General features: G+C 46.0%; 6 protein-coding genes across 6 annotated transcripts; 5 read left to right on the top strand and 1 right to left on the bottom strand.

Moving 5' to 3' along the window:
* Positions 1 to 473: 473 nt before the first annotated feature.
* LAJ45_01971 (uncharacterized protein) lies at positions 474 to 1,233 on the top strand (the record flags this gene model as incomplete). The annotated part of the gene is made up of 5 exons (XM_046111563.1): positions 474 to 494; positions 564 to 693; positions 761 to 791; positions 858 to 991; positions 1,082 to 1,233. The coding sequence occupies 5 exons, from the start codon at positions 474 to 476 to the stop codon at positions 1,231 to 1,233; spliced, it is 468 nt and encodes a 155-aa protein (XP_045975507.1).
* Positions 1,234 to 1,478: 245 nt separating this feature from the next.
* LAJ45_01970 (uncharacterized protein) lies at positions 1,479 to 2,978 on the bottom strand (the record flags this gene model as incomplete). The annotated part of the gene is made up of 8 exons (XM_046111562.1): positions 1,479 to 1,612; positions 1,747 to 2,331; positions 2,386 to 2,447; positions 2,505 to 2,608; positions 2,666 to 2,703; positions 2,768 to 2,816; positions 2,874 to 2,885; positions 2,970 to 2,978. The coding sequence occupies 8 exons, from the start codon at positions 2,976 to 2,978 to the stop codon at positions 1,479 to 1,481; spliced, it is 993 nt and encodes a 330-aa protein (XP_045975506.1).
* Positions 2,979 to 4,260: 1,282 nt separating this feature from the next.
* LAJ45_01969 (uncharacterized protein) lies at positions 4,261 to 8,479 on the top strand (the record flags this gene model as incomplete). The annotated part of the gene is made up of 16 exons (XM_046111561.1): positions 4,261 to 5,159; positions 5,217 to 5,404; positions 5,456 to 5,622; positions 5,679 to 5,787; positions 5,846 to 5,928; positions 5,985 to 6,072; positions 6,137 to 6,276; positions 6,329 to 6,697; positions 6,752 to 7,063; positions 7,123 to 7,238; positions 7,287 to 7,391; positions 7,460 to 7,511; positions 7,566 to 7,840; positions 7,894 to 7,972; positions 8,035 to 8,412; positions 8,474 to 8,479. The coding sequence occupies 16 exons, from the start codon at positions 4,261 to 4,263 to the stop codon at positions 8,477 to 8,479; spliced, it is 3,366 nt and encodes a 1,121-aa protein (XP_045975505.1).
* Positions 8,480 to 8,520: 41 nt separating this feature from the next.
* Positions 8,521 to 9,072, top strand: LAJ45_01968 (uncharacterized protein; the record flags this gene model as incomplete). The annotated part of the gene is made up of 4 exons (XM_046111560.1): positions 8,521 to 8,574; positions 8,639 to 8,802; positions 8,857 to 8,955; positions 9,018 to 9,072. The coding sequence occupies 4 exons, from the start codon at positions 8,521 to 8,523 to the stop codon at positions 9,070 to 9,072; spliced, it is 372 nt and encodes a 123-aa protein (XP_045975504.1).
* Positions 9,073 to 11,945: 2,873 nt separating this feature from the next.
* Positions 11,946 to 13,577, top strand: LAJ45_01967 (uncharacterized protein; the record flags this gene model as incomplete). Its single annotated transcript, XM_046111559.1, has 3 exons — positions 11,946 to 12,176; positions 12,245 to 13,491; positions 13,547 to 13,577. The coding sequence occupies 3 exons, from the start codon at positions 11,946 to 11,948 to the stop codon at positions 13,575 to 13,577; spliced, it is 1,509 nt and encodes a 502-aa protein (XP_045975503.1).
* Positions 13,578 to 20,801: 7,224 nt separating this feature from the next.
* On the top strand, positions 20,802 to 23,004 carry LAJ45_01966 (uncharacterized protein; the record flags this gene model as incomplete). The annotated part of the gene is made up of 8 exons (XM_046111558.1): positions 20,802 to 20,816; positions 20,927 to 21,076; positions 21,183 to 21,518; positions 21,579 to 21,740; positions 21,796 to 21,960; positions 22,009 to 22,572; positions 22,654 to 22,896; positions 22,984 to 23,004. 8 exons carry the CDS (start codon positions 20,802 to 20,804, stop codon positions 23,002 to 23,004), a joined length of 1,656 nt encoding a protein of 551 aa, XP_045975502.1.
* Between the last annotated feature and the right edge of the window lie 4,340 nt (positions 23,005 to 27,344).

Below are 27,344 nucleotides of genomic sequence, written 5' to 3'. Positions count from 1 at the left end.
GTCAACACAGAGTCTATATATCGGCAAGACGACAGATAATATTTTAGTGAGGGGCAGTCAAGTGGGGTGTTGAGTATTACTTTTGGGAATGTTCGCGCAATTGCTTGGTAATACATAGACTATGATAGTCCTTTCTGGGCCGATGGCGAATCTAGTTCAATGGCGAATACATACATGTATGTACTAATTGAACTGGCCTATTTAGTATTTACAAGTGTAGATATTTGCGAATGTCAAAAAGAGTGTTCTTCTAATTGTGGGATTATGTGTCCTTAGGAAAGTAGAAAAAGCCGCACCATTCTACCTGTGTTCAGATGATCTTGGCTGGTTTAGTTATTCGCCGTTGACCCATAAAAACACTGGAACTTCCCGGTCCGGTTTAGAATCGCAAATCGTTCTAGGCAACTTGCCAAATCTTCAACGTTCAACCTACCTCCAAGACCTCCTCGACAGCACGACAAACCTCATCCACAATGTCAGCCAATGTTGGTAGGGTGTGTATCCTCCTCCTCCTCCTCCCTCTTTTCCTAAGATTATAATTATATAGAAATTGACTGAGCCAGACTTCCCTGGCTTACAGCCGCACATGGCACCACGTCGATATGGGCCACGACCAGCGGGCCTTTGGACGTATCGCAACACAGATTGCAATTACCTTGATGGGCAAACATAAGCCTATTTACGACCCGAGTAGTCAGTTTCCCTCAATCCCTCGGACAGGAATGCAACTTGTTCTGACGCATATGCGGGGGATTTGCAGCGGATTGCGGGGACTATGTTGTAGCGACAGGGTGTGCATACCTCAAGACCACCGGTGACAAACGTAACCTGAAGAAATACTATTCTCATTCGACCAGACCTGGTTCCTTGAAGGAGATCAGCATGGACAGAATGATCGCAAAGTATGGTGGTGCTGAGGTGCTGCGAAGGGCCGTTTCGGGAATGTTGCCAAAGAATCGGTTGAGGAGCGTAAGGTTAGAGAGGCTAAAGGGTAGGTTGCTAATCTTCTCTCCCTATTTTTCTGATTTCCTGCTATACGCGGGCACTGATGTTTTACTCACTAATACAAACCTTTGGACAGCTTTTGACGGATTTGGTCACCCGTACAAGAAGAATTTGGTGAAGTTTCTTGACCCTTCACATCCTGGGCATGCCTCTAAGTCCAAGACACCAGTTACGGATGCTATTAAAAACTTGTCACAGCCAGAGACAGCAACACCAGCGACTCTATAAAGTTCTTGTTAAATAGAGGTTGTATATATATAAATTAAAGACTTCCGCTAATTCATGAAACAGACCAACACCCTAACTTAGATATATATGTATAAAAAAAAACAGTACATAAATTCATGACATTATTCTCCCTGAATACTAATACCTGATACACTCAAAACTGTTTCGGTATTAGGATGAAACATAAATATAAACACAATGTTTACCACAATACCTGAATAGAAATACACTTATGAGAGATATATCTAAAGTTTGGAGAGGACCTTCGAGGCCCCAGGTCTTGAAACGGTGCATTTAATGAGCCCATTGGGGTTGGATTGTGGAGCATAAACCTCAGCGTCTTTTCCTGTATTCTTCAGTCCGTTGAACCATTCGAGATCTGTGTGTTATTCGTCAGCCTTGCGCAACCCAAAATAGGCAACATGTGATTTACAACCAAAAACAAGGCTTTGTAACACCTAGTTTTTGATATGCTTGCTGCCATACTTGGAGTGGCCTTATTGGTGGACTTACTGATCTCAAAATAATGCTTGTTTGGGAGCGAATAGTCCACATGATTTACTTGTGGAACTGCAGCAAGGATTTGATCTGCCATTTTGTACATGGTAGCTTGAACGCTAGCACTGTTGTCCTCCGCAAAGGTCTTCAAAGTGATGTCTCGGGCTTTCTGCCACGCGACATCGAAGTTAGGGATGAGCTTCCTGACGTCATCGAGGGTCTTGAACAAATTCCATTCCCAGGTTGAATCAACCTCAGTGCTTAATATCCGATCCCGGGTTTCGCCCAAAGTTGTATATTCATCTCGTATGAAGCCGTGAAATGCGGAACCAGTACTCTTCAACACCAAAAGCCCCTGAAGTCCAGATCTGATGGTAATACCAGTTTCTCTTCTGCATGTCACATCTACGTTCCTAGTTTCCGTGCCATCACGGAGGAAAGAATGAGGATGTGGTTTCCCATCAATGTTCATACGTGTCCATCGATGGGTAACGATCTTGACATGGGCGGCGTGGATATGGGGATATTTTGCTGGGAAGTGTGAGGCCACGATGGAACCAAAGAGTTCCGGTGGCGTGACCGGATTTTGTTTTGCAAGAACTGTACCCCTGAATTAGCGAGCTGGAACATCACCAGAAAAAGCTCTCTACTCACCATAAACAGTGTTCTTCATTGTGTCGGTTGCGACCACAACACTGTTATCTGCGTGTGTGTATCTACAATACTCATTTAGCTGACGTTACTCGTTTTGAAGTAAACCCAAGGGAACATACGATGGCTGGATATCACCCTCAAGCAAGACACAAACTGTCATCTCTGTGACAGTGTGAGTCTTCGTAGCCTCATCCCGGTGCACTTTGTATAGCCGAATATTGTCCTGGGCTCAAAGTCAGCAAGTACACTCACGCGTTCGAAATGGCATTGGTCACGGTACCTTTCCATAGCGAGCTGCAGAGACTTGTGATGCCATTACTAAAGTTATTGGAGGATTATATGGGGTGTAGAAGTTTGTAGAGCTTTAGGATGTGTGTTTGACAGCTTCTAAGTGCTGTTTTCCCAAGAAGACGGCCCAGAGTTGCGGGAATCTGGGGTGTTATATAGCTTATCAGAGCTCTTCATTGTACTAAAGGAAGTATCCATACAGTACCGTAGCCCTGTTCCAGCCCCCAACCTGTTATTAGACTAGCATACCATTATCTTGGGCTTTTCAGGGACAATGATCAGCGGTGATTCCCTACACGGAGCATTGAAAAGAGTAATAGCGGTTAAGCTATAAGCTGTGCAATTACTTCCGTTTCTAGGCGTTGGGTGCCTTTTGCTGCACGCTGATTGGTTCCAAATTTTGCTGCATCTCTTTTCGTCCCCTTCTAATATTTCTCAAGAGGCGGACCGGTACGCTCGGCTCGGAATTTCTGTACCTTAGAGAGGGCATCGTACGGCAACCGTTCGATATTTCTACCAATCTAGCGGAGGTAGCCGTACGGCGATCCCCGCAATGTCAAACCTCCGTCTCCGCTAGTAGAAGAGTATCATCTCGAAGGGTATGGTCGGCTATCCTCCGCCCATAGGAAAAACGCTTGATATCTTGGCTCCATACTTCTTATCTGCATATATGATCACACACACACGTGTGTAGGGCTGCTTTGTATCTCCCCGGAAATTTACAGAAGAGAACGAGTCCCGGCCGGCCATATGCGATAGCTGGTGCCATTGACAGTGAATCAACTTTGTTCTTTAGCATAACCGTTAGTAAATACAGTACAGTATGTACCGGGTGTTGAGGGTAAGTGATCAGAATCTGATAAGTGAAATGTTACGGTGAATAGGTGTATTTGTCTTATCACTTTTCGCTACACCCTAGTACATGTAGCTACCATGCCGGCCAGTTACGAGCCAGCAGGTGTGGAAAGCCCCGAGGGAAGAGGTGGGTCGAGCAGTCAATTCAAACACTCTGCCACATTGGGGATCGGGGATCAGCCACAGATGCAGAGACTTAAATTTGAAATCCCTTTACAATGCTGTGGTGTTTAGAATTGTAAGAATCACCTGTAACCCTTCGGGATACTTTATCGTGTAAGTTGAGGATGCCTGTGCAGCGGTATGAGCAGTTTCGTTTTGAAGGTTTCCACGTCAGATAGGCTGTCGGGACCGTTGTTTTCATGTTTTGGGCAGTGTTGTCTGTTCCCAGCCTCAACTCAACCTTAGCCTCCCCCACCCCCCGGGCCATACCCCCCTCCAATCTACCCAACAATCGACCCCGCGTCACCAAAAGCTTCGACGTATCCAAGCTTTGGAACGTCGTTTCATCTGTCCCGTGAACATCGTCGTTCCGTGACTGCCCAGTAACCTCCCCCCGTCTCTGGAAGCTCGGGCTGCCACGACGCGACTTGCTCTCCACCGTCACGGAAGACCGGGGCATCATACATTCTCCCGCCATCTCCCACGTTATCTCGTATATCCATGTTCAAGCTTCAATCGGAAGCTTGACCCGACCCTGATTCGAACAGGTGCTTCATGGGAGTGCAAACCATGTCCAACGTCTTCACTTCATCCCCAAAGTCGGTATCTGGAACTGCATCCCCCATACCCCGGCTTCGAGGTGCCAGCGGAGGTGATAGAGAAGTCTTACTTCAACCTCGTACCAATGGCATCAGACCTAGTGCTAGTTACGGCGGCGTTGCCGGTATGAGTGTTGGAGGCACGACTGTGAATGGGCCGGGAAGCTTCAGTGCAAGTCTAAGGAGTGCGACCACCACTGTACCGACACCAAGTGGTCTTTCAGGAATAGTCGATACTCCGAGCTCAACTAGTCCATTAACTTCGGAGAGATTGGTCGAGGAGCTTACCGATCAACTTAACAGAGCTATCAAATACAAAGAAGGAGCTGAAAACCTGCTGCAAGTTCTGGATTCAAAAAAGATCAAAGAAGCAAAACAGGCTCGAAACCAGGCAGAGAAGGAGTACAATGCCAGGAATCAAGAGATTACACAACTCAAAACCCAGATTGAGGCGATAACAAAGCCAAAAGATATTCCACGGAGGCCACGAGAAGGAAACAAGTTCCAGGGGACGCCTATAAGGCCGGACGAGGCAAATGGGATTTCTGTGTTAGGTACATCGGAGTGGGATCCCGGGAGTGAATCGCCAACAATAACGCTCGCGGAGCTATTGGGGGATTTGGAGGAGAAGGACAAAAAGCCGGAGTATTATGTGGACAAGGCTAATAGCTTGGTCATGCTATTCAAACGGCATCAAAATCTCAAATATGAATTATCGTGGTCCACTTTCGGGCTTAGGGTTCAGTTCATGCTTCTTCACGAGGCCAAAGAAGTAGTTGCGGCTGGTTACCGTATAACGAGATACGCTATTACTGATCTTCACTCGCTCAGAAGCATCCGGAGCTTGCGAACAGACTATATTACTATTGGGTACGGAATTTTTGCAATCAGCTGTTGTAATACCATATACTGAACTCTTTTGTCTAGCTCATTAATCAAAGATTCGAGGGCCAATGTGGAACGTGAACAGGCGTTAAAGTTTGTACGTGCATTCATAGAAGTCCCTGGGGGGGTCAAAGAAATCTCTAGAGGGATTGTTCGAGGCATTGTTGCATGTGCAGAACAAACTGATGATAGACTACGAGCAATTTCTATGGAAACCTTGGCCGAAATTTGTAAGCTCGTTCCTCCAATTCCCCACAAATCTTTGTTAATCTTTCATGCAGTGATCTTGGACCCATCACTTGTTGTCGCTGCTGGGGGTGTTAGAATACTTACCCAAGTTCTTTCGGATGGACCTTACGAACTTTCAGATACGATATCATTGGCGTTTTTGTATTTATTGGACATGCCTTCTTCGAGAAAATATATACGACCAGGGAACGATATAGAGGTTAGTCATATACCATGTTCTGAATCTTATTTGGCTCTGATATTCATGGTATCAAGGTTGTTTTTTCGGTGTTTACGGATTGTCATTCAGTAAAAGTTCCAGTTCCAGAAGAGAAATTGAAGTCTAGCGCAAAAGTAATCAGTTGCATGCTCAAGTCATGGCCAGGTATACAACACCGAGGTCCGGTCGGAGAGATATATCTTTGTTCTAATCGCAACTGTAGGCCTCCTGGCATTAACAATGTACAATCTACGCGCTCCAAGGTCTCTGGTTGATGCTCTATTCATACCGTCTCCTAGCGTTAGAGTATATATCCCCTTCACTAACTATGGACCCGCCCGAGACCTGCTAACAGTTTCAAGGATACAATACTCGAGTTGTTTTTTGATATCTTTAAGATTAAACCTCCTTCGTGGTCCTCTAGTTTCCTCGCTGGTCGTCGGCTTACTAGTAAGTGCCTAGATATCCTGCAGAGAACTGATGGTAAGATTGCGTTTTCTAACTCAATAACCAGCCTATGGGAGGGTGGCCAATCTCAAATCGGAAGCGTCTACAAAGCCCGCAAGATCAGAAGGAGATAGTGATCATGGAAATCTGGTTGATCACTTCACAGCTCTGCTACTTGCAGTCTTCTTTGAAGCAGGTCTACTAAAAGTTAGTACCTGAGTCTATCACACCAAATCCTGCCGCTAATATAGAAATTTAGGCTTTGATGGCCTTAGTAGAGGATAACAGCGATCCAGCAATAGTTCGAAAAACCACTCTTCTCCTTGGGGAAGTTTTAAAGTTAGCCAGTCGCCTACTTCCAAGCACTTACAGTGCACATCAACAGCTTCTTCCCGATCTCTTTCAGTCTGCAGCAAAATTCGGCATCGATGGTCGGTTTGCTGCTTCTTCCGCTGTCTACCAAATCGATAGTCTTAACAGGACATTGCATCGCTCTTTGGCAACCCAGACCGCCCAACGCACCTCCCTCGATGAAGAGAAAAGAGGCCAGAGACAGGTAGAACTAAAATTGAAGATAAATATGACAATCGATGAAAAGCACTTTTCACAACTAATCGTCGAAAGCGGGGTACAGAATCTTTGACAGACTGGTTTAAGACTTATGACTAACTAAATCCTACAGGTTTTGAACACGAAAAGCTACATTAAGTGGAATTGGGATTCCCTAAATGAGATGATTCAAGGCCCATTACTCAATCCAAAGAGACTTGAAGAGGCGATTAAGGGAACTAAATTCATGAAGAGGTTGATGTCTTTCTACCGGCCATTCAAATACAAGTTCTCAGATGTCAAAAACACAAAACCCAACCAGCGGTATGTTAGGATAGGGTGTGCTCTATTCCAAACTCTTTTAAAGACTGCCGAAGGCGTCAAATATTTGAGTGAAAATAAGATATTAAGGCAGATCGCTGAATGCTTGGCACAATTGGATCGAGTGAGTTTACAAGATCCAAATACAACCCACTTGCATTAGCAGGGATTAATATATACTAGATGAGCGGAATCACCTCCCCTGAACCGCTTTTTTCCACCTCGAGATTGGCAGACACCCTAAGCAGCGGTTATTTCGCTATGCTGGGAACATTAAGTAGTGACCCGAAAGGTCTTCAGTGGGTTACTCCTGTCAATATCTATAGTCGTAGCTAATTTTCTCGCAGAATGATGGAACGCTGGCGCATGTTCAATATGTTCTACCATATCAGCGATTTACCTGATAGACCAGACCTGATGGAACTCTTTGTTTTAAATATGGATTTTACTCTGTATGGAACCAGTGATGATTTATATATCTTTATATCCTTAGTCGAAACATACTAATTCCATATATTAGGGAGGGTCATCCCCGAATCATTCTTGGGAAGGTTTTAACTGCGGGTCCAAAGGTGATATTCTCCATCTTATGACTGACACAAAGGGGCTTGCCTGACACTTTTTAGACTGCGCGGCTATTTGCCACTAACCATCTCCGAAGTCTTATTTCAACCACATCTGCCGGGAAAACACCTTCACAAACCCAGCAAAGCAACGAGACAGCAGAATGGGCAATAGGACTTCTTATGACTCAACTTTATGACCCTGATGTCGAGGTTTGTGAAACTGCGGTAAAAATTCTTGAAGAGGCTTGCAATGCGACACATAACCTAGAATATGTGGTTAAACGCCGGCCACAGCTCGATCACCTGGGTGAAATCGGTGCACCGCTACTATTGAGGTTTGTAGCTACCCCTCGATGTAGACGATGATGTATGTTGACGATTTTGTTAGATTTTTATCGACATCCGTGGGCTACCATTACCTAAATGAGCTTGATTACATCAACAGGGAAATGGACGATTGGTTTCATGTAAGTTATTCCTGGTGAATCTTTTTTCTTTCACTGGCGGTGATGGACTGACATTTAGCCAGGGGCGTAATGATTCGTACGTTCTGACTGTTGAGGCGTCACTTGCGAGAGCTTTTGCCGATGAAGAGCCTGTAAAGAAGCGCCCAGGTGATATCAATGCGATAGACCGAGACATGATGGGCATAGTACCCCCGCATTTCTACCGAGAGCTAGCCAGAACAAGCGAAGGGTGTATCCTGCTGAGAGAAAAGGGCCACTTTGATCAATTTGCGTGGTTTATTCAAAAGCATGGCTTGGAGGATGATGATTTGGAGATCGTCACTAAGGTCAAAGGTTGCCTATGGGCCGTGGGAAACATTGGATCAATGCCCTTCGGAGCCCCGTTTTTGGATGAAGCAAACATCGTCGAAGCGATCGTCAACATAGCAGAGCAATCTCAGGTGCTAACTCTCAAAGGTACTGCATTTTTTGTCTTGGGCTTAATCTCAAAAACCATGCAAGGCTTAGAAATCCTTCTCGAACATGGGTGGGATGGTACCACCTCTACTATGGGGGATTCTCTGGGGTTCTGCGTACCTTTGCAGCTCGGGCGCTTGTTCTCTGTAAGTCTTATCCTAGTGCACTGCAAGCCTACATCTATAGACTGACAAGCTAATCTATATACAGCTCCGACCCTGGGTACATACGGGTGACGAGACCAACGCAGTCAACCGGCCGTCACCACTGTCATCTGTGATTGGTGACGATCCACTCGATGCAAAAATACTCACGGCCATCGCGAACCTGAACAACCACATTATGGAGGGCACATCTACGAAGGAGTTGAATAGGTCAGGAATTTATGTCACCTTACCTATAGACCGAGCTAACAGTAAAAATTACAGGCTGAAAGCGAATCATGTGTCCCACTTTCAGAGCTCTGATCTGTATCGCCGAGTCATGACGTTACTAGAATCGTATCGGTATCGACAACATGTCCGACGGTATATCATTGACCTTTTTGACAAGTCTGTCGTGGAACAGATAGTAAGGGATGGAAGAGCAGAGCAGGATTCTATAGAATCGCCGCAGACACCCGAAGACGTGCGGTAGCCCTTTGAGTCTTTCGGTCTCTTCCCGGACATTTTATCTATTTTTGAGCTTGTAAAATACGAGATGCTTGTACTTTTAAAGACCGCGTTTTATGTGGCTGGTTGGGTTATGGGGGTGAACGGGTTCGGCAAAAGGAGGGTTTTTTTTTTTTTTTTTGGCGCAAAGTACATAGCTCAGTTCCATCCTGTAACGCTTCTTATCCCATGGGCTCTAAGCTTAATGCCAAGTCAATGGTTACTATTCTGACAGAAGCGTTAGAGTGCGGATATGCAAGTCTGTACTTACCTATTATGTAGTTACTTATTAAGCTACAAAAGAACCACCAAGCCACAAACGTTTATGAATTGCAAGTCGTTAGATTTTTACCCAGGGATCCCGCAATTTCCAAATCTCTGCATCAAAAAAACAAACAATGCGATGGAGGACGATGCCTTATGAATTACGGGACGATTTCGGGGCACTTACATTGACGGACGTTTGCCTCTTTTGCTGGGTGAAGAGCAGAGAACCGAGGAATGATGCGTCTTCTGGATCAAGGATAGATGCTCTGCTGAGCGGTTGAACAAAGATGAAGAAAGATCGACGCATACTGTATTAAGCGAGCTGTCGCCCAATCTCCAGGGCTGGTGGCTGAATGTATGACGCGCAGACCGCGTTCACACATTCTCACATTACATACCCTGTTTCATGCAGGACGTACATACATACATTGCACATGTGTATTTAATACGCAGGTCTTCCAGATACCGATAGAGTACATACATGTACCAACTCTAGAGTGCACCTACGAACTCCTTTCCCTCTTATTTTCTTTATTCCTTTATTTCTTTTATTTCCTATCTGAGTGAGGGTTGTAGGTTTTGTGGATTTTTGTGGGTTGTGTGGAGTACCACACACTCTGCTTTAGAGTATTCACGGGGCCCATCTAAATATGATGCGGCAATCTACTTTAATCTGGATTCCAGACGGGAGAGGAGAAGGGGTGGTCCTTTTGAATAAATTTCCGCGTTTGATTCCCCGAACGTGTCATGAGTATGAGGTTGTGTAGCCTGATACATCTGGATACCCTGTTATATTTTGTGCGTTACAAGTGCGTGGTAACGTTATCTGTAGGAACAACCGGGTGATCCGTAGGGAAAGGAGTAAAGCAACATCCAGTGACAAGAGTAAATAAAAAGGTGAAAAATAAATGATAGGACAGTCGGGCTGAAAGTGTAAGTCTGCTGTGCCATTCAAAGTATGTATATGTATTTTTATTTTTTCTCAAAGTACCAGATGGAGTATGCGTGTGAGAGTGATGAACTGTGGTGTGTGTTGAGTGTTTATGTAGACTACCATAAACGTAGTAGCGTATGCACACCAGGTGTGGTACCTGAGCCTGTTTTGGGAGGATATTGATGAGTCTTGTGTGTGTTGGTTCGAAGGGTTCCTAACGAGTTAGGTCTGCAACGAGGACAGAAAGTCTCGATCGCAGCACAGAGTCCTGATCCGTGAAAACACATCGAACTCTTAATCCAAGATCACGCTTGCTGGGCATCGCTCACTTACTTCCTTCCTTCCCTACACTCGTCTACTCTGTGAATGGCCACTCTCTAGGACAAATGTCCCTGCCCAGAAGGTGCAGCCGGCTGTAGTTTTCTGTATGGAGAAGATTAAACAGGTACAGAACGTAGTTTGCAGGGCTCATGAGGTTCAAGAGGACAAAGGAACTGGGGAAACAGGGATCCCTCTTGTAGCTCTTATGCTCCTGAGGCTACCACAAGGAAGATATGCCAGCACGGGAATTGGTACAGGTAAAGGATGAGGGTGGAATGGAAGTGAAGAGAGGAGGGTGAGGTGAGGTGATAATTAATGATGCGAGATCTATGACCTAAAAACACGGGGGGGTTATGAATAAGTACCTCCAACAATTGTACGAACAAGCCATGTAACATCGATGCTCAGTTCCTTTCTACCTATCATATATACTGTATGTTAAATAAAAATAAAATATATCCGTCCTGCTAGATCTAGCTATCCCCTTGCCAATTGTTATTCCTTGCCCGTAGCCTCTCTCTTCTTTTCATCATTGCTGGTCCAACAACAGCCTCTTCTCATCGGAGGACCCAGTACCAGTGGTCGATCCCCAATCGAGATCGAAGACTTCAATCGGCTCCCCCCCCCCCCCCCAGTAAATTCACCCCCCTCGCCCTTCTCTTTTCTGCTTACGCTGCCCTCTCCCCTCACTGCGGTACTTCAGACCAAAACACTGGTCTATCTAAATAAAATAAAATACATTTCCAGTTCCTAAAGTGACTGGATACGCCTCGCAGCGGTAGACGGCATTTTCTCCAAGAACAGTCTGTCACGTCTCGAAACTGCTAAAAGGAACTCACTTCTCCCTCCTTTCATCCTTCAAAAATACGCCCCCCCCCAAATATCTGTGGCAAAGATCTTTTTGTGCGGTTTATTACGAGCCACTACCTCATTGCTTTCTCTGTTTTGCTTTTCTTCATATCATCAGTGCCCCCGAGGATCATTCTTTCCGTCCTTTTTCTACCACAAGCCAGCACCGTTACTACTGTACTGCCGCCATTGCTACCACCACCATAAGCAGCAACACTACTACAATTACCTCCTAACTCCTTTAAAGACACGCTCCTCCTCCCATTGCCCCTCACCCCCCTCCTCCCCCCCTCTCCCACTTCCTATATCCTCGACTCCCTTTTCTTACTTGGCCGCTGCCTCTCTCCCACACACCCGCCCCTCTTGCATGCTGGTCAGCAGGGACCGCTTCCTTAATAAATAGGCCTGGGGTAGCTATCTTCGTTAAATGCACTGGACCTAACATAGGACAAAGGGCACTTGACTAGCCTGACGGTAATATATACGATTATTTCCAATGGAGAAAGTTATGGTTTTGGGGCATATTCTGAGGAGCCTGCTTGTGACGGATTTCATGATGCTCGGGCCATTGTACGGCTTGCGCAATGTTCTGTCTGTTCGTTCCCTCTTCAGCAACCCCGGACACTTCCCTGTGGGAACTCGATATGTCTTCAGTGTCTTCCTCGGTTCTACTTGCGACAAAACATATCTTATCCACCATTACCAGGACGACAGCAAGGATTTGAGTGTCCGTTTATGGAGTGTGGGAAAGAACATTCGGTTGCAGACATTGCGCTAGATGTAACATTATCGAAGGTGACGGATATCTTTGAGAAGGATCTAGGTTGTCATCGTTCGGAGGCGTTTCCTGTGGAGGTTAAGGAAATTTTGGATTTTGAAATATCGGACGTCGAATCAGATGGAGGTGAAAATGTGGAACGGAAATGGGTAGTGAGCGGTGGGCGTTTGATGGCTATTTACACGCTTGTGAGGAAAGCCGAACTTCCATACGACACAGATGTCACCTGCACGTCACTTCTCCCGGATGGTTGCGACTCTGCTGCCTTTGACCGGGAGCTTGTGCAAACTTTAAGGACAAAAATCATGTCGGAAATGGAATGCCAAGTTTGCTATGGACTTCTTCTAGATCCAATCACTACATATTGTGGACATACATTTTGCCGGAAATGTCTGGAGCGCGTACTTGACCACTCGCAACATTGCCCTGCCTGTCGACGACAGCTACATCTTCCAAATATTCTTCCGGCACAATCAAGTAACAAGCGTCTAACAGATATATTGGTTGGTCTATGTTCAGAGGCTTTGGCACATAGAGCAACAGCTGTAATGGAGGAACTCTCTGCTTCTGAAGACGACGACTTGAATACACCAATCTTCGTATGCACAGCTTCTTACCCTGGCATGCCGACACCTCTACACGTTTTTGAACCCCGCTACCGATTGATGATACGACGAGTATGCGAGAACGGTACTAGGAGATTTGGCATGCTACTACCAAATCGATCTGGACAACCGCAAGGGGAACTTGGCGTTGTACCATTCATGCAATATGGAACAATGCTCCAAATTGAAGGCGCTAATATGTACCCGGATGGTCGCAGCGACATCTGGACTGTAGGAATCTCTAGGTTTAGGGTCAAAAGATGGGGGATTCGTGATGATTATATGGTCTCGGATGTAGAGCGGGTGGACGATATTCCGCACATTGACGAGGAGGCTCTGGAAGTGTCTGATACTTCATTGCGCATAAATTTATCCCCAGATCTCTCTCCTCCGTGGACACGACTTCCAACCCAATCTCTTCTACAGATTGGGCACAATTTTGTCGATCAAATGCAAGCAATCTCCGCCCCATGGCTTCACGAGAATAATATTCTTGCCTTCGGGAACCGACCCGACGATGCAGCAATGTTCCCGTATTGGCTTGCGAGTGTTCTGCCAGTTGCGGAGGATGAGAAATACCGTCTTTTGGTGTGTACTAGCGTGAGGGAGCGGCTTAAGATAGTGGTTGGATGGATAAAAAAAATTGAGAGCCATCGATGGTTAGTTGTGCCCAACTTGCATGAAAATTTGATTAATACTAACTTTCAATTGCAGGTTCTCTCCATCTACCTGTGCGATTGTTTAAAATCTGGACATTACATTTCGTCCGGATATATAGACCAGCGGCTGTTCTGATAGTTTCATCATATGTTGTCCTACGTTTCTTCATCTTCATGGTCGGATATCTGCTTGCTTGTTTGTTTTATTCTTTAGGCGCATTCTGGAGCATACTACGTTAAATTTCTTTTTTTTTTTGTTTGGGGCACGGTTCGGGTTTTCTTACATGGGTTCACTTTTCACGGTATATGACTCTGTAGGGGGTTTTCAAAAAAATATCTAACAAATTTAAAGATAAAAACTTCTGACCTATAATAGTTAAAACTATTCCTATTTATTTCATTTTGTGCTTCTAGTTTCTTATTACTGTCTTGGTTGCTTACCTGTACTTTTCTTCGCCTGGCGTCTTAGAATGATATCAAGAATCATGCATGATCAAGAGTAAGCAGATGAACGAATGATATTCTGTGATCGGTTCACTGAAATAGTTTTTCAGGATGACTAGAGTAGACCGTTAGCTGTAGATGGCCCTCCGACTTTGCCCTCCAGGATGTCAGTGTCTTACCGCCGCAAGCGGTGTATGTTACAGTATTATATCCGCACGGACAAACAGTGCATGAAACCTTGTTTTGAAAAAATTTCAGAACTTATCCGCACAATGTACATGTGCGCCTCTTTGAGGATACCGCGCGGTGATGTCTCCTTACTCTACTCCTAATGACGATTATTTTTTCTTCTCACATGCTGCTTCCTATTGGTGGGGGGAAATCATACATGCAGCTGTGCTCTTTTTGGGGCAGAGTAGACGTAGACATGTGATGCATTGGGGATATATATCGAGAGCTGATAACGGCCCTGCATGAATACGTAAGTACGTTGCTCAATTTGGAGACTAAGTCGATTTACCCTTGTGAGTTCTGATCTCTTCTCTGGAGCCCTTGAATCGCGAAATTCTGTTTTTTTGGAGCGGTTAAGTGTACACGTGTGGGATATCACGGCGAAACAGCTTCGACCATAGATTCCGGGTTATTTCCCATAAAATTTTCCGTTTCAATTCCTAGCTATGCTTGGATGTCAAGTACCGTATGTAGTCTTCGGTACCTTGGTACACCTCTACCTCTATCTACACGTATCTAGTCCATCTTCAAGTATTGACCTGAGGCAATCTAACAATTAGCAATTGGCCCACAACAGAGTTGATAATACGTATATGCTCCAATATTTAATAACTTCAGCACCTCCTGCGTCACATTGTGCCTCATGACCAGTAAGCTCCGTCCCCTATTCTTCTGTTGTTGTTTCTTATCGATAACGGAATTTTTTTTCCTTAAAAAGAAAATATGCTCCATGCATGCGTGATGCGTGCAAGCCTTCGAACCTCCAGGCCAAATCTCAACCTGCAAGCCAAGCCAAGAAATCTAAACCCCATAACAACTTAAACTGGTGAACTTGCTCATAAGCAGGTACCTCGAGTACGAGTACTGCTGCGCGGTTTGGCTACCCTGGCCCTGGTCCATGGGTTGTGATTCGGAATTCAGATCGCGGATAGCAAATTCATTGGGCACTTACCTACCCTGGTAGCTATCTTTGTTGGCTCTTTTTTTTTTTTTTTTTCATCATTTGTTCCGTGCCGAAGTGGAGTGGGTAAGGCATTCCCCGTGGCTTACATGTCACGACCGAGCTGCCGGAATAATGTGGCTGTTTGTTGTGATCACTGATAACTGTCAAATTCTGGCCATGATTTCGTAATCATTCCAGGTTCAAGACGACGACCTTATCTACTTCGAGGCACACCTACAGAGGAGCGAGTGATAGATGATGACTTTGCCTACCTTGCTCGGGTGCGGTTGCGCGGGATGTAGTTCGGTTTGCAACAATTGTTTACGCTTCGTCCAGTTTTAAATTCGCGACTCGATAACCGGCCCCTGTGGTTATATCCTCTAGACCACTAAAGCACTGGGCTTGAAATCCAACTATGTCGCAACGCTTCTTTGCCGGTGCGAAATTTGCTTGTAAAAAGAAAATATTTGATGAGTAGTTAGATATGTCAGCTGCAGATTAAAACCATATACAGCTATCTCTGTGAGCATAAAAGTACTCACTTGTATATAATTTCTAGGTGTCGTCCGCAGGTGAAACCTAGACCACGATGTTGCAAACCATGGGCAGACCGATAGCAAAGGTTTAATAAAGTGAAACAACCCGGGAGTGCGTTTTTTTCCGAATAACACGCCATGACAGTTCCGTCTTTGGCCCTAACATCACATCAAAGTTGGAAGCTCTTCGATCCTGTGGTTGGTGGAACCGACTCAGGGCATCGTTATTTAAAAAACTTATGACCATGTTTGGCTTTCTAAGCTGCCCCTCTCAAAGTCAGAAACGGTATAGAATGGAATTAGCAATTTCGTGGAATCTGTGTCAATGATAACTATAATTATCCGATGGATTGTTTGTTAGTCTCGAGATATTAGAATTCACGTTACTGTACGTACTGTTGGTAGTATTTCGGGATATTGTGAGTTTATATTGTTCCAAACATATGGTTGGTTGCCGTGAAAACTCTGAGAATGCCTAGAGCACATTCCACTCGAGCTAGATAGATACTGCCAATAGGTGAGAATATAGTGTGATTTGATAGGCTAGAGTGTTTTTTATAACATCAGTGGTAAGGTTTATTCTCTCCCTCGTTTATCTTAACGTGTCATTCGCTCACGAAACGTGTCCGTCTCCGCATTGTTTCCTGTGTAATTACTTGTCGTTGGCTACAAGTAGGTACTGTGTATGTATGTACATAGTTAAGACCAACAGAGTAAGAGCGTCACATGGGCCAACCACAAATCACATTTGTTAACGATGATTAGCACCAGAAGAATATCAAACGGATTCCTTAAGTGCTCACGATTTGTGTTTTTAAACCGGCAAACGGCATCTCACTCTGCCATTACCTGCCAGTGAGAGTGGGTCTTGAATTCTACCAGGCCCCATATGGAGAACAAAGGGGCGATACATAGATGGATCCAGCGCTATACCAATATGTCATGAGGGACATCGCGCAAACGTACCAACAAATGATATTGCCCCAGTGTCACTGAAACCCTCATCTATGGGTCGAACTGGCTCTCTAATAAGCGGTTACACTGGAAACCCCATTAGAAATCTACCAGATGGTAGGCCATAGTGATGTTTCAGATACGACATCATGAATAATACGAGTGATAGTCAGGTAATATAAAGTACATATCCGAGGAATGGATCGTGGTCAACTCGGTTACATAAGTTGGCCAAATACAGTCATCTCAAATCCTGTTATCTGATATTATTGAAGGCCTAGTTCATGTCTTAAGTTTGTCAACAGGATGTATCTATACCTAGAGTATTCATACTGCTTTGTCGCAAATTCTTTTGCATTGCTTTAATTTCCCTTATATTTGATCAATTGAGGCAAATTATAATTGCTTGTAGCTCTTCATTAGTACTATGCAGGGCCAGTTCGAGTGGTCAGTATACTATGTCTGAGTGATCCTTATTTATACGTCACTTGAACTAGCGAAATGACGCAGCGCATCAATTAGATTTTAGACCGCAGGAAAGCGGGCAAAGCTTTGCGCTGTGTAATCATAGTCTCTCACTCGGTATAATCACTATCGATACGCTGCAATACCTTGGGGCTTTTAATTTTCACAGCTAGAAATTACTGTAGAATATCCCAAATATATATAGGGAGCTATTCGAGTGCTCCCTGGCCCGCAGCTGCAGCGGCTGCGGTATTGTGACCTATAAAGTAACCACTTAGCCAAAGCCCCCAAAATATACGAATAGCTAGGTGTCGCAAATTCGAGTGCTACATTTCCCAGAATTCATACCTAGATGCTCCCAGCATATCATAGACTCTGGTCGGAGTGGTGTTCTGTATGTCAAGGGATGTTTTGCTGACGTAGGGCCCACGGGGTGTTTAAGCCGAGGAATTTAGGGTTTGCACGGATGCATTAATTTTGGATTATATCATGTGTACTTGTTGTTCACTAGTGTGAGAAAATCTCTTGGAACTAGCCTACATCTCCTTGGCATCCGGTTCTAGGAGTGGATATCTACCGAGTGATGAACTGTGAATGAGACAATCGCTGACATTAATCGTCCCATATTCACGGTGTTCGGTAAGGGACTAGATCACTATAAAGATTGTTACTTGTGGTATCTGATGTTTTTCAGCACCTCAATTCAGATGTCTTATGTCAGAAAGGGTACTTACTCGCAAGCGCCACATACTAGGATACTTAACTTACGTGTGATTATTATATATAACTATTCTCACCCGTGTCACGGCTCAAGCTGACACATCTATCGTCATGTTTCTCAGGCGCTTGACTGCTACCTAGTACCGCTTACATGGTTGTGATGATGTCTTCTGATAGCCCTTCATAGTCTATCACTCGTTTAAGTGGTTGTGCACTAGGCAAAAACGCTAATAGCAAGAAAATGCGGTAGTTCACTTCACGTCGGTTTTACCAATCTATCACTATATACTTTTAAGCATTCATCTTTACAAATACCCTTTCCCTTAGATATACAGACATATGCGGGCTGCTGTCCTTTGAGTCAATGATTGAAGGAACTCTAAACGAATTGCTCCTCAGAAACCCCAGAAACCCCAACAACCTCACAATTTCGAGGTTTTTTTATTGAAAAAATTTTCCCAGCTGCTGTGAACCATGTCTTAAGCGCTGGTCATATAAGGAAGTCCTCAAAACATCTTTAAACTCTTTGCTCTCACGCTCCCTTTATCGATCCACGGGAAACGTACAGCACAGCTGGTTATTTGTATTCCTCAGATCCTATTAGATTCTTTATATCATTCTCCGTGATTGATATTATACTTTAAACGCACGTGGAACAACGGTTCAGTAACGATATTTCTGACAACATCATAGTTCAGGGCGTTAATTAAACATCGGCAATAGGTTGAGTTTAAGGACAGTGCGGGAACGCTCCCAAGTGCCCCGGCCAGTTAGACCATATTTTCCTTCCTTCTACCCCACTCACTGATGCAAGTAAGCACATACACATAAAACATAACGTTAATAAGGAAGCGGCTGAACTCTTGAAATTGCCTGTTTTCAAGCAGAAGTGGTGAGGTGCAGAAGAACAGCCAAATGACTGTGTTGAGGTTTGGGTATATATGCACGTACGTTGCAAAGTTTTGAAGATCAAGGCACCAAACCACTTTTGATACAAACAGGCCCGGATGGTCTGAATAATTTGTGTTTTGGGCGCAGGGCTGTGGATCGATTAACTGGTTTACCTGGTTTACGGAACGCATAAACATGATGACCTTCTCTGCAGAAGACCAGTGTGGTTCTTACCGGATGAGTTTATTGAGAAGGGGTTTGCGCATGTAGGTGAAGTCGAAGGTCGAGAGGGGGGTAAAGTGCTGAAGAGGCGTTTTAGAATGGGACAGATTCATCCCAACCGCCGATCAATAGATATCAGAGGCGCTCTCCTTGTGACAGTTGGCGCTGGATATTAGTTTCATGATACTAGGCTTGCCCACCAAACCTCGTGCCACCCTGTTTCGAGTTTTAGTCACTACTTTATGCGCGACACAGCCGATTCGAAGCTTGAACTGCTAAGCATCCAACCCTAAATGCTAAATAATATCTGGGGCGATAGGCGATTTCTACCATTACAACCACCACCGCATGTATCGCCATTCATGTTTGCTCTAGATCTATCAAACAGAACAAAAGCATGCATATTGTTGCATATAGCATAAATCCAACTTAGCGCCATGTTCCACCCAGTAAGCGCGGTGCAGTTAATTATATGTAAAGTTACCTAACTTGCAAATTTGCTTGCCTTCCTAACCAGCACGGTACACTGAGTTATGAAATGAGTTTGAAGAGGACAACGATAGCTACTAAGTACATGTACCTACACAGCTGCCGAAGTAACCGTGAGGACGCGTAGGAAATGCATGGTATTATGTGGGTTTTAGCATCATTTCCCCGAAGAGTGTATTGGGATAGCTAGTCGAGGAGACGAGCAATATCAAGGTATCACGGCTTCGAAGACCCGAATAATAATTTCGTTTTCCGGGCGTCGTGCGTAAGTATCTAACTACACCAGTCAACCAACTACTGGCCAGGAAGCCAGCAAGCCATCAATCATATCATTGGCACAGACTACATGTACTGAACTCGCCCAACAACACACTCCTATTCCCCCTCTCCTCCTCAGACTCTCCTCTTCCTTTCCCATCGTCGCCTCTTTGCTTTGTCCTTGACTCCAGCTTCAGTATCTTTGCGTTACAATCAGAAACAGACTGCCTCCCTAACTAACAGGGCTCTCTCTCTCGAGCTTGCTGCTGTTACCACCGCTTTTCTGGAGGCTCCTTGTCGTAGTCTCCCACCCCACCTTCCTCGGTCTCACCCGTATTGTCCCAGGAGGCTGTTGCACCGTAGACAGCCCTGTAAGCGCCTGTTATCGCGTGGTAACTGGCCATTGTGCTCCATCTCGCATTCAAATTGGACCCTGTTCCCGCCAGCTGAGTTTGTTGGGCTCTTCTCTCTGCGTTCCCCGGACCAATTCCGTTGCCGTTCTCTCTCTGATCTGGGACATCCAGCGATATACTGGCCCCCAACGTACTCGTCTTTCGACAACTTATTTTTTTGTTTTCGCCTCACCTTCATTTCCCTCAGCTTGCCATTAATTCTTATTCATTAATCCAATCTCTCCCAACATAAGTTTCTTTTCTTAGACCATTTACTCGAGTGCTTTGGACTTGACTCTGCCTTTCGTTTCTTCTGGATTTTGCTTTAATCTACGCCACCCTAATACAGTATTCTTGGTACTTTTACCGTACTACTACTCATCAAAAACTCAGCATACCCTACCCCACATACGAAAAATAGAATTCCACATCGAATACTCTCGGAATAAAAATATACGGACCCTGGTGGCACTTTATTAAATCATCTGATTCCGATACCCTTTTGCGAACATTCTAATCAAAATCTACCCTTGACACCGGCTGGCTGGCCAGCAGCGTTCGTTCGACTTATTTTGTTAAATTTCCCCCCCAACCACCCCTCTTGGCCCCTGGCGTCGACCGTTGCAACCCCCCCTTTACACGTCCATCTTTGACGTCCATCGATAATTTTCCCACTATCCACGCCGAATCTTACGGAACAACCTATCAACCACCGGGAAAACAAAAGCTGTAAGGAAAACTTGATATCTTTGTAGTTTAGAAATCATGTCTCTCAAACAGGTAAGTCGGGCCTGGACTACTGGACTGCGGTGGTGGTGGTGGTGGTGGAATATGGAGCCGCAGAGGCTCAAGGGGGCTTCCTGCTAAAAGATACTTTGGGGGATTTGTAGGAAATCGAAAGCTGGGTGGAAGCATTAAACTATTATGATGCACAAGAATACGAGGATGCTTTGAGGATATTCGAGCAGAATGCCGACACCTCAAAGATATACTTCAACATTGGAATGATCCATGCAACACTCGGCGAGCACGAAAAAGCTGTAAGTTGTTGATCCTCTTCTTATATACACATATATATGCCTCCTTAATACTGGTGGTCGTATAATTTTGTGCTTTTCTAACAAAGAGTGATACATCGTGCTGCAGGTCGAGGCTTATCAAAGAGCAACGAAGCTCGACCAGTTCCTCGCCGTTGCCTACTTCCAGCAAGGGGTCTCAAATTTCCTGCTAGGGGAGTTCACGGAAGCTATGGCCAATTTCAACGAGGCACTTCTATATCTGCGGGGGAATACCTTGATCGACTACGAACAGCTAGGGCTCAAGTTTAAGCTATTTTCCTGCGAGGTTTTGTTCAACAGGGGTTTGTGTTACATATATGATCAGCAAATTGAGCTTGGGATGAAGGATCTGGAGTATGCGGCCAAAGAGAAGCAGGTGGAGGATCACAGTGTCATTGATGATGCTATCAGGGAGCAGGCGGAGGTACTATCATATACCCCCTTTTGCTGTGGTTGAGGGCTTGGATATTGATTACCTCTTTAGAGGTACACTGTGTTTTCTGTAGGAGTCGGCGTTCTCTACCGCCCCAACGAAGCCAAGGTCAGGAACGTCAAAGCAAAGGATTACCTGGGTAAGGCTCGGTTGGTTGCAGCCTCGGATGCTCAGAATGCCTTCACCGGGTTCGCCGGTACGGAGGTCAAGAAGGTGAGGCCCGGGAGTGTGCCTTACTACACAAATTGGAAGCTAACCGGAGGTACAGCAAATGAATTCCGAGAACTTGGCGACTGATGACCGCGCGCCGACCGAGATTTCCTTTGCTGCAACAAATCTTGTAAATCCCGACCTAGTTACATCTCGCCGCAAGTCAGATACCGCACCCTCAAAGGAGGGATCCGCCGCCAGCATACGGGGCGCAGATCGTCAAGTATTTCCCCCAACACCTCCACCAGAAAACGAGTTCTCATCATCGAAGCCAATACGAAGTAATACCGTCGCCGGAGTTCCATCGAGTGGTAGCAGCAGCAGATCACTTTCAGTCCGGGGAGCACCTCCTCGAGCGAGAAGCCGTGACGGAGGTCGAGACGACCGAGGTGGGATGGATGACGATGAAAGATATTTGCAGCAGCAGCGAAGACCTCCCCCGGGACACCTCCGCGGTCAGTCAGTGGAACCTCGCCGTGCGTACTCCACTCGTGCTCCGGCCCCAGCGCAGCCAGCGACCGCCCAGCGGTCGCGGACCGTCCGCGAGCGCGGCGACCGGCACCAGGACGAAGAGGGTCAAACACAGTACTCGGAGGATATTTATACCGCGTATAGTCATGAGCGTGATACACCTAGGCGCGGCGGTGGCGGTGGCTCCATTAGGCGCGGTCTCACCCGCCGGGGAACAAATAGTAGACAGGAGCGCTTTGTGGATGAAGACGAATATGCTAGTGACGCTTATGAGGGATCTTCGTTCGATGAGGATGATTTTGAGATGCTTGATAACCGTAGTATTCGTAGCGGAGCTTCCCGTCGTGCCCCGGAGGTAAAAAAGGTATGTTTCCACTTAAACCCGAGAAACTGGGTTTTAGAGTTCCCTGAGATAAACAAATATTGACCTTTTTTCATCAATTAGATCAAAGTCAAGGCACACGGTGAAGATACGCGGATGATCATGATAAATGTCAATATCGATTTCGATGAATTCGTCACCCGTCTCCAAGATAAATTTGGATACCGTCGTAAGACTAGATGCAAAATCAGGGACGAGGACGGTGACGGTTTTATCAGCGTCTCTGATCAGGAGGATCTTGACATGGCGATCTCATCGGCCAAAAAGAATGCAAGGCGCGAGCGCTCCGAGTTTGGAAAACTTGAGGTTTGTTCCAGATTTTTTTTTTAAAACAGTTTATTTTTGAACTACGCCATACGCGGATCCATTGCTGACTTTCTCCCACGATCATAGATTTGGGTCCACGAAGTGTAAATGATCCGAGACCTGGATCACCGGAAACTTCGGCAGCCCTCATGTCCCTGTTTTGCGTCAACCTTCCTTGTTCCCCTTATCACTAATCCCTTCCCTGGGCGAAACCCAACCAAACAAACCTCAGCCCTATGGATTATTGTTATTTTCATTTGGTCTGACTTTTATCCGATCGATATACTGGTTACGCTCTTCTTTCTCCTTACTGGACCACGACATCTTTCTGCAAAACCCGGGCTGGAAACAGCCCTTCCTCATCGATATGCATCATACCCTTTGTGAATGGTTTTCTTTGCGAACCCATTCACCCTCTTGTTTTTTTTCATTCATTTCTTATTCGAGTCGTTGTTTATTTTTTGCATTGGTTTGGTAGTTGGTCTTTGGTTATATACTTTGGTAGTTGGTGTTTGTTTTGTAATGTTACCTACGAGCAATGTGAGCGAGCTCGCGAGAGAGGGGCCCGGGGAAAGGAAGCTGGTGAGAGGGTTGTAGTGCAGTCCAGTGGATGATATTCCGTTTCTTTATTTTTATTTTTTTATATTTTTTTTTACTGTCAAGCAGCATACTTTGATGTTACGATGATAAAAAACGCTCCTTTTGAGTATTTATAGAGTATGATTTTAGTGGCCGGCCGGCTTAAAGCTTGGTATGGACATGATATACCGTCGAAAAAGGCACAGATATTCCGATAACGCTCTAAGTTAAGTCCCGGTGACCATGTGATGTGCTGTGATGGAATGTTGTTGATAGAGAGATAGAGAGATAGAGCGATAGAGCGATGGATGGAGAGATGGCGAGTGATAGATGGATGCTTGTCACTGTCACTTGTACTGATAATGGAGATTGAATCCAAATTCTTATATCCAGCATGAGTCATGGCGCAATTAACAATAATCTACAACTAACAAGCTTCCGAGTCCCGCCTATACGAAGCAGCAGTATGGGCTTTACAAGATACGAGCTCACTATTATCATCATCATCACTACTACTAGGTATGTTGTCATCGAGAAGCTTCTTCTTCCTCTCCTGGTGACCGTTTATCCCCGAGCCAATCATGGAGCAACGGCGGAACCGGGGCTCCGTGCTGGCTGTGAACAAGTTCCGAGCCTGACAAATGTTCTCACTCTCTTCCGTTCCCTTCCCTTCCCCTTCCGAGTCATCAAGTCACACCAAACAAACAAAAAAGCCAATCCCTCCGTCGGTGAGTCTTACTTCCGTCTCTTGTTCGTTTATTTGACCTAGGTAGCGAGAGGGTGAGTAATACCTTTCCTTCGTACCCCATGCTCGCATTCCGCAGTGCGTGCGTTTCCTTGCACCCCTCCCCGTTAGTGAGGGGGAGGGGGAGCTGTCAAACACAAGCTCAGCTACGGCTACGGCCCTCGCCAATCTTAATCCACGGAACGGACCCGATCCCTCACAGCTGCTACAGAGCTGGGACTCATACTTTCGTGCTGTGCTGTGCTGTGCTGTATGTGTCAGCACCATAGAGGATACTTACTTGATACTACCCTGCCTATCCTAATATTCCTAATTAAACGAAACACACACACACACATATGTACGTACACTAGGGTACTTGCTTGTCCCATGGCCGAGGAATGGAATGTGCACAAAAAACGGTCTATCGGTTCATCATCGTCTCTCGCTGATTATAACGAGAAGCTTATGGATTTCCGGTTGGGGTAATGTTAAACGTCAACTTTGTTTTGTAGGGCAGACTCAAACTCAATCAGGGGAGGGGGGGGGGGGGGGGCCTCAGGGTGGCCCGTCCACCGGGCTCCAATTAATTACTAGATCCTACTCTATTCTACTCTGCCATACAGAGATATGGAGATACAGCCTCTATCTCGTAATCAGTGGCTTACAAACTCACGTAGTGTAGATACTGTACTGCCCCCTAATAGCTCCCAGCTCCGGCGGACAGGCCAAACATGTGTACATGTAGTCATGCCAAACAGCCCCGAGAAAACAAACTACATGCAAGAAGCCCCTACCACCACTACCACGATTGTCATCATCACTGGTCTCTCGCTTCGTTCCGATGTGGAACAGCGGGGTAGTTACTCTAGTTTGGGGGGCGAGATGTAACGTTGCTGATGCTGATGACGATGATGATGATGGGCGGTGGTGATGATGATTACTACGAGGGTGGGCACCCGGGGGGGAAGCGGCGGAGATAAGCAGCGGAAAGAAGAAGCTTCTTCCACAAAGCCCTTCTAGAAGCATGGGAAATGTGCAGAAAGGGTAACATAAGCGGGCTGTTACTGCCGAGCTATGGGAGGGAGCTAGGTATCTTCCTCCGCCTCTTCTCTCCGCATTATCAATCAATCGTCGGATGGGATAAGGGATTATGGGAATATGGATATGTAAGCCCTGTCGGATGGGTAAATCCTGACACGACAGGTAACTACAGTCGGGTCACAGAGTGTGAGATGGGTATCGCAGGGGGGGGAAAAAGACGCAGATTCACAGAATCACGGATTCACAGCTAGTACAGGGCATGGTAGCAGAGCACCTACCACGCCCGGTAACATAGGGCCGAATTCAGTAGCAGCATCAGCACGCAAAACGTACAGGCATCCCGTCGCTCGCTTTCTTCCCCGCCGCCGCCTCACCTCGCCGCGTAGAGATAAAACTGATTGTGGATTGTAGTGGTTGTGGTTAATTGTGGTTGAGGGTGTTTCCCCACCACCACCACCACTCCCACTTGGGGTTACCCGTTACAGAAGGCGTAGACGTCGTGCAGGGCTGCTCACCGATTCTGGGGATGGGAAGAAGCGGGCGTATCGAAATCGTCGGACCGTGTATCATATGCTATCTTGATGCCGTGCAGCAGAAGAGATTTATGCTTCTTTGCGCTGGGCTGTCTGTCTGGCTGGGGCTGGCCGGGTTGGCTGGTATGTTAGAGGTTGAGACCGCAGCCTCCTCCGGAACGGTTGGTACGAATCGAGTAGGTTCAGTAGTGTACAGCACAGCAGAGTAGCAGACATACTCCGGTTACTGCTACAAAGGAAGGAAGGCGAGTTAGTTGTAGGGAAGCAGTTATGCGCTAGGCAGTTAGCACTGCTATTATTACTCTCGCTACCTTGTAGACTACGCTATCTCTCCTCCACCACGGGAGTTTCAGAGTAAGTGATAGGTTATGTGGCTGTGGGTTGAGCTCGTTCGCTACTTCTGCTGCTGTGCTTTGCTGTGCTGTGCTAGCTGTGATAGCTGTGCTCAAGTCTACATATGGCGTGCACATCACAACGCTACCAAATCGAGATTCCTAAGCGAGAGGAGGGAAACCTCTTTTCTTAACTCCCCACCGCGAGAGTTCGAATTCCCCAAAGAGGGCACTCGTAGCCGGTACAGCAAGAAGTTTTGCTTTTCTTTTCCGTGAGAGCAAAAAAAAAAAAAAAACGATGGATGGGACTTGTGATGGAGATCGCCATCAAGCTCGATGGGGTTTTCTTACATCCATCAATGGGGGTTGCTTCACTTTAGGCTTCTCGCTTATGGCGGTGAGGCTCCTTCCGCTGCTGCCTGCTGCTGCTGTCGCTGCATGTGTGTGTTGCTTTGCTTTGCTTGACTGTCTTGTCTGCCTCGATTATGTGTATGAGTGCAGTAATTGTTTGTTTGTGGAAGTCTGAAGTCAGTCCGACCGTGTCAGTCTGTCAACGATCCGGATCTGCGGGTCTCTTGTTCAACTTCGATTCTCTCTACAGCTGGACGGATGGCTGTGATGGAGATCATCTTGTCGCCGTCTTCCGTTTGTTGCTGTTGATTGATCAAAACCTTTGTTTTCAGACAGACAGACACAGACCGTCTACAGAAACACTGTTCAGATAGAGAGACCTCACTGGACCAAAGGGTACTCTAGCTTGTAGCTAGCTAGTAGACTAGAAGTCCAGGCACAGGCCAATAACAGCCGCCTGTGACTTGTTACACTTCCACTTACCGAGGGCGAGGATCAGCGGATCTACACTCAAAGCAAAACAACCAAAAAAAAACCTTAACCGCAACCAACCAGGTCCCTCTCGAAGCGAAAGAAAAGAAACCGGTCGGTGCTCGGCACAGCAATCGGAGCCCGTGTATGGGGAGGGTGGAAAGTGGGAGAGGAAGGGCCGGCCGGTAGGTGACTCGTGCGAGAGACGAGGTCGAGAAATCAAGTCTAACTGCTATGAGCAAGAGTATGAACAAACTGGGGCGTCACCAGCCATAAGAGCTCTCTGATATGATACTACGCGCGTACTATCATCTACATACGCCAAGTTTCGCGTTAGATGGGCCAATGGTCCGCCCCGGCTTATCCGGTTTATCCGAAAACAGGCAGCAAAGGCGATGGCGAGAGGGAAAAACG

The sequence above is a fragment of the Morchella importuna genome, assembly GCF_003444635.1.
Source record: "Morchella importuna strain M04M26 chromosome Unknown Morimp01GS003, whole genome shotgun sequence".
NCBI classification, from domain to species: Eukaryota; Fungi; Ascomycota; class Pezizomycetes; order Pezizales; family Morchellaceae; genus Morchella; species Morchella importuna.
This window is presented reverse-complemented; position numbering and strand designations above follow the sequence as displayed.